This window comes from Salvia hispanica, chromosome 4, assembly GCF_023119035.1.
Source record: "Salvia hispanica cultivar TCC Black 2014 chromosome 4, UniMelb_Shisp_WGS_1.0, whole genome shotgun sequence".
NCBI lineage: Eukaryota > Viridiplantae > Streptophyta > Magnoliopsida > Lamiales > Lamiaceae > Salvia > Salvia hispanica.
Window position 1 is genome coordinate 53,655,901 of NC_062968.1, and position 6,481 is coordinate 53,662,381.

The following is a 6,481-nucleotide window of genomic DNA, read 5'->3' on the forward strand; positions in this document are numbered from 1 at the left end:
TGCAGATGATCCTCTGTTACATTTTTATTATAGTATTTTTCAAGTATATATTCCACATTCTTGCTTGCTTCGAGTTTGTGGATGCACTCATACAATAAAGCAACCTTCTTCATTTGATTGTAAAAAATTCTTGAAACAATAATGTGTCTTCTTCAACTATTGAAACATCTTCTCAACAAAAAGGTAAATATGTTCTTTGATTGTAATTTCAGCAGTTACATAATCGTGTGATACATAGAAAAGAGAAACAGAGAGAGATGGAGAAATGTTTAAACAGTGTAGTGTTGATTCATGGCGTCAATGTCCAATCCTCTTAGCTTGGCAAAAGACTCCACCTTTCCTTTGAGGGTATGAATCTCTACCAATCTGCAAAATTAACATCATACAAACACTCTTAGACCCAAAAAAAAAAAAAAGATTCAAACCAAATAACTACCATTACCAACCAAACCTAAAAGCTAACCTTGCGATCTCTGCACGTCGTTTAGCTTCTTCTGCCATGAGATTAAGTTCTGCAAAGCTGCTCTTTTCGAACAGGGAATTTGACTGAAGCCCGTGCAGTGTCCGTTGCTCAGCTGCCCATGCAGCCTCACGCGCCTCCCTTCCAAAATCCTTCTTCGTGGAGAATGCAGTCTGTGGATCGAACACTTCATTCAGCTCAAGTTTCTACTAAAAATTCATCTATCATGGCAATAACTTACCCTTTTCTCCAACACAAGGCCCCAGGCTCTTCCACTCAGAGCATATCTAACTGCGAATTTGATGGGATCAAGAAGCATGTACGTCACCGTATTAAACAGCCAGATCACCCCCGTCCACCCCCACCCTATGCTTCTGATCCCAGCAAACTTTATTGTTGCAGTGGCAGCTATTACAGTTGCAATCTAGTTAAAGAAGATTCAATCAGAACAAAAAAATGGTGATTTTCTTGGTTTGGAAACTTGTAATGGTCTGACTAATTACCAGCTGTGCAATGAGGAAAGCAGTGACAAGAAGGAGACCAGGGCGTTCGAAGAAAGAAAAACCCCTCGAGCGGGTCACAAAGATCAAGGCCTGGCTGATCGTGCTGACTTGAAGATAAACTGCAGATGACATCATCTCATTGAGTGGATCCGCTTGTGTGTGATCCGACATGTTGTGGTGGTGGATGTTGAAGCTTCGTACGTTGAAATGATTCTACATACATATATAGAAAATTTAGGCCGAAAGAGAAAAGTTCTTTAGAAATAGGCATCAATGATTAGAGAGGCTGTTCAAGAATGGTGTTTGGAGAGATGGCTTTACCGGGAAGAAATCTGTTTCGTATGCAGCCCAGAAAAATATCACAGTCATTAGAGCCAAGTAACCTCCAAGGACTACCCCAGTTGCGAATATCTCACTTAGCTTCCAACTGTCCGGAAATGGAGAAGGTTTCACTCTGTCTTTCGATATTGTCATAATAGTACCTGAACATCGATCTTTCTCTCAGACAAAAAGAGGCAAAAAAAAGGAGCTTTCTATGCTTCCTAATTCATGAATGACTTACCATCGTTGAGGATGGCAATGACGAGCACCATGAATGGAGGGAAGTCGAATTCCCAGAACACAGTGAGCAGCATAAATCCCAGCTGCAAGTACCATTTCAAGAAAGATAAGGCACAATTTTCTTGCTTAGTAGTATGATAGAGATCATATGTTGAGAACAACTGAAACTTACCACTATACGAATTGTGATGGAGACTGCGTAAATCTAAGAAAAGAGAAGAAAACTATTAATCTCTTACTATGTTAATGCCAAATTTCTCTTGATAACTAAGAGGAAGAAATATGATTGTTGTAAAGGTGTTGTCTTCACCGTGTAGTTTTTCATTCTTTGGAAAATGGCGCGGCTCGTCAGCACGGCGCTGATGATCACGCTCAGACCGGGCTCAGTCAGAACTATATCAGAAGCACTACGTGCAGCATCTGTCGAATCTGCCACAGCAATCCCTATGTCAGCTACTTTGAGGGCGGGGGCATCATTCACACCGTCACCAGTCATCCCACAGATGTGTTTCCTAGCTTGCAACTTCTTCACAATCTCGTATTTGTGCTCTGCAGGCGACGATTAACTGGAGTTAGAGTTGATAAAAAGTCGGAGCCCGTTGATGATGACACGGATGCATACCTGGGAAGACGCCAGCAAAGCCATCGGCCTTCTCAATTAGCTCGTCCACGGGTAGAGAAGCATTCGCCTCATCCTTGGAACCACCGAGCAGAGATGACGAAGGATACATATTTGTACCCATCCCAAGCCTTCTTCCTGTCTCCTTAGCAATGGCCAATTGATCACCTGCAAAAGTTAGCCATTTTTCTAGTTATGTTCTTGATCATGCCCAAACTGATCTTTCTGAAGCATGTTTCCCACCTGTAATCATCTTGACACTGACACCAAGATCGAGAGCTCTCCTAATCGTCTCAGCACTGTCGTGACGAGGAGGATCAAAGAGCGGGAGAAGGCCAACGAACTCCCAAGGGCCACCGGGACTGTCTTTGGTGCCAGCAGGCACTTCCTGCCGAGCAACTCCAAGGGAGCGGAGTCCACGCTCTGCAAACTTGTCGATGATGGCATGCACCCTTCGTTCAATCTCTGATCTATTGTGTGCTAGGTTGAGAATCTATAGAGGTTCGTGCCAAGAATGTCAGCGCCTCGTATGTCCAAAAGGTATAGCAGTTGATGAGAGTGAGACGTACCTGCTCCGGTGCACCCTTGCTAACCCTGTGCATTTTCCCTGCTTTATCTGTGTATGTAAGAGCAGTTCTCTTGTCTGTTGGATTGAATGGCAGGAAATGCACCTCCGTTATCCCAGCTCGTGCCTTAAAACGAAACCGAGTGAGTTTTCAGCATGAATCTATCTATCTATCTATCTAACTATCATCAACAAGTATGAAAGGTCATACCTCCTTTGGATCTCCCAGCATTGAGACGATTGCAGTGTCGATTGCATCTTGATTCTCCAGCCTCGATGCTCTTGCGGCCATCAGCACCACCGCGTCCCTGTCAACTCCGTTGGCAAACAACTGCCAGGAAACAACGTGGATAAGAAGTTAACCGAAAGCAACAGAGAAAAGAGTTACTTGTTACATATAATTTTCATGACAAGTACCTCAATCATGTTCTTGTCCACAGTAAGCTTGTTCAGAGTCAAGGTTCCTGTTTTGTCGCTGCAGAGGACGTCCATCCCGGCCATCTCCTCGATTGCAGTCATCCTCTTCGTTATAGCGCCCTGAGTCATAGAACGAGACAGATTATTCAATATATTGCATCCTAAGACCTTATATTCAGGTGGTGAACCACATACCTGCTGAGATAGGCGATGCGATCCAATAGCCATGGTGACAGACAGAACAGTTGGCATTGCAATCGGAATCCCTCCAATGAGCAACACGAGGAGATTATCTATACCAGGACGATACGGCCTCTTCTGGAGGCCATATATCACAATGATCTCAATCAGCATCCCGACTGCAATCGAGCATATGCAGAAGTTCCCTATTGAGGTCAAAACCTGTCCATTGGAGGAAACCAACATTCAAAATACTCCTAAAGGCTAAAACCGAGACATCTTCATCAGCAACGCAGACTCACCTTCTGGAAATGCCCCACGTGGTTAGTGTTCTCGACAAGATGAGCAGCTTTGCCAAAGAAAGTGTGCACTCCAGTTGCTATGACCACACCCTCAATTTCACCTTGCTTGCATGTTGAGCCTGAGTATACCCCATCACCGGGATTCTTAGTCACCGGGAGAGACTCCCCAGTTAGAGCAGACTGCAAGGTCCAAAACAGTCAGATTTCCTTAAGCAAACAGGACAGCAAGAAATGATGAGATTCTTAAAGCACCTGGTCAATTTTCAGAGGATCTCCTTCCAAAAGGCGAGCATCAGCCGGAATGATGTCTCCGAGTTTGATGCTGATTATATCACCAGGGACCAGAATGGCCGCTTCTTCTTCGCTCCACTTTCCATCTCGTAGAACCTGGACATGATTAATCAGATTGGATGTATAATGCATTCAAGATGATGGCAGTAATATTTTGTCGTCACCAACAATTCAAACCTTGGCTTTTGGAGCCAATCTAGCCATGAGGGCAGCTGCAGCGTTCCCAGCATTGTTCTCCTCAATGAAACTGATGGTCGAGTTGATGATGAGCAACACGATGATGCCAATGAAGTCAGGGTAATCAGATGGCTTATTCTGCAGGAACATATTGACTCAAGTGAACAATGCTTTATGAAACTCAAGAAATGAAATATTGAAAGAGGAAACAAACAATAGTACCCCTCCATGTGCAAGTGCAATGGCCATTATTGCTGCTGCTTCCATCACCCAAGATAAAGGATTCCACATAAACCCCAGAAACTTGAGAACCTTGCTTTCCTATAAACATGAGAAAAGGATTAGAAGCAATACTAATTAGATGAGAAACAATCATGGCAGTGAGTGTGAAGTGGTGTTGCTAACATTTTTCTCTTGGAGTTTGTTGTATCCAAATATACCCAATCTTTCCTGAACTTGGCTCGTGTCCAAACCTTGTGGCGTGCATTCGAGACATTTGAAAACCTCTTCAATGGGTATAGTCTCCTGCATTAATCACTCAAGTTCAAGCCATATGCCAAAAACCTCATCTTCAAGAATATTACTACAAGAAATTACCAGATTAACTTCTTCCCGAATGACCGGACCGAGTGCTATGGACTTGTCCATTATCACCAACCACCAAGATGATTTGCAATAAAAATGTCTGCATTCACAATTTCACATCAAACTCATAGATAGGGAAAATGGTTCCAAATGCATCAAAGAAGAAATGTGGTACCTCAAAGTTGTCAACAATTCATTGGATGTTGGAGAAGCTAGAGATGGACAGAGTGTTCCAAGCAATATGAATATGTATGTATATATATTGCAGGTAAAGGAATAAGTATATGCAGTTGCAGACAAACCAACCAATCAAGACATGAGACATGAAAAATGAAGAAAACTGTGGATTTGCCATGTGGAGCCAAGTTTTCTTGGAACAGCCGGCCTGCCATCAAGGACATTCATTTGCAACAAGTTTTAAGCTTCAAGAAACTAATAATATATGACTCTGAATAACATGGGATTAGGCGACTGCCATTTTGTGCGTGTGTGTGTTTTTTTTTTTTTAATTTGGGAAAAGAAAGTAATTAGATTTGATCATTAACAAGCAAGATTTTCACCACTTGAATATCCTCGAACGAACACATTTTGAGCATGGAATATTTAATAATAAGTTAAATGAAGAGGATATAAAATAAGAAAAGAAAGTAGAGATATATTTTTTTTCTTATGTCATTAATTACGAAATTAATATTAAATATAGGAGTATTTATTAATATGTATGGTGTGGTTTATTCATCAAATAATCCAAGATATATTCAAGAATGTACGGTGAAGGACAAGGACAAGGCCGTACAGGAAGAAGCATCTGCAGAATAACAATGACTAGGAGTAATTATGAAGTACAAACTATAATCGTACTTACCGTCAATCACTACTGACAAAATTATAGTATTTCTTCAGCTACATCGACTTGATCCATCATTTCATTTTTTCTGTACTACTATGTGTTAATTTCTATTCACATAAGATATGTCAATTTTATTTTATACCTATCATTCTGAACTAAAAACCGGCCTAATTAGGCTTCATTTTCTATTATCTTCCTCTTGTTTTTAGTTTAGCTTTGTTAGCACAAATCAAATTTTAAATTACCCTGCACACATCTGAAGATGAATCTTTGTCTTCAATAAGTGTCTCGTTTCAGAAACTTCTCACTTTGCCCCATGTTTTTAATAGCAAAAAGGTCCATTGAAATAGTCATAAACAGCAAAAGGCCCATATAAAATAGAAGCCTAACAAAGGCATTCACGAATACACCAAATTTATTATAAAATAAAATCTCGGCAATCTCAGGAATCTGGGCCGAACAGTGTAATGCCGAAGTTCAACTTTCGATTGTCGGGCTTAGCCCATCAAGATGGGCTTTGTGAAAATATTGTCAGTTTTTTATTGCTCAAATTGGAAATGTTAGTAAAACAAAACTGTTAGAGCATCTACAATACGAGGACACTTTCTCTTGGACACTTCTCTTTTTTTTCCATAGCCACTTCTGATTTGTCCACGGCCATAAAAAAAAGTTTTCGCAACAATAGTGGACACTTTTGTTAGCCACATTTCACTTTATTTTTATTCTTTGTATATTTTAATTCAATTAGAATTTATATTATAACAATTAGAATTCAAATTATCGGACTAAAAATAATTAGAAAACGAGATAATAATAAAATTAAAAAAAGCGATGAGACCAAATATTCGTTGTATTAAATGGATACCGGAGTGAAATTGGATGTGGAGTGAAAATGGATGTGGAGTGAAAAATCCTAAAATAAAAATTGGTGGGATATTTATAAAAATAAGCAAAAAAAAACCATTAAAAAT

At 40.4% G+C, this 6,481-nt stretch overlaps 1 protein-coding gene across 1 annotated transcript; it reads right to left on the minus strand.

Moving 5' to 3' along the window:
• Positions 1-215: 215 nt before the first annotated feature.
• LOC125221913 (plasma membrane ATPase 1-like) lies at positions 216-4,723 on the minus strand. The gene is made up of 20 exons (XM_048124241.1): positions 4,673-4,723; positions 4,481-4,600; positions 4,298-4,396; positions 4,076-4,213; positions 3,860-3,994; positions 3,608-3,787; positions 3,321-3,527; positions 3,126-3,245; positions 2,920-3,039; positions 2,713-2,835; positions 2,387-2,636; positions 2,147-2,311; positions 1,835-2,073; positions 1,697-1,729; positions 1,526-1,607; positions 1,285-1,445; positions 964-1,176; positions 702-884; positions 464-633; positions 216-366 (listed from the first exon to the last, which is right to left on the minus strand). Exons 1-20 carry the CDS (start codon positions 4,721-4,723, stop codon positions 270-272), a joined length of 2,886 nt encoding a protein of 961 aa, XP_047980198.1. The 3' UTR covers positions 216-269.
• Positions 4,724-6,481: the final 1,758 nt, after the last annotated feature.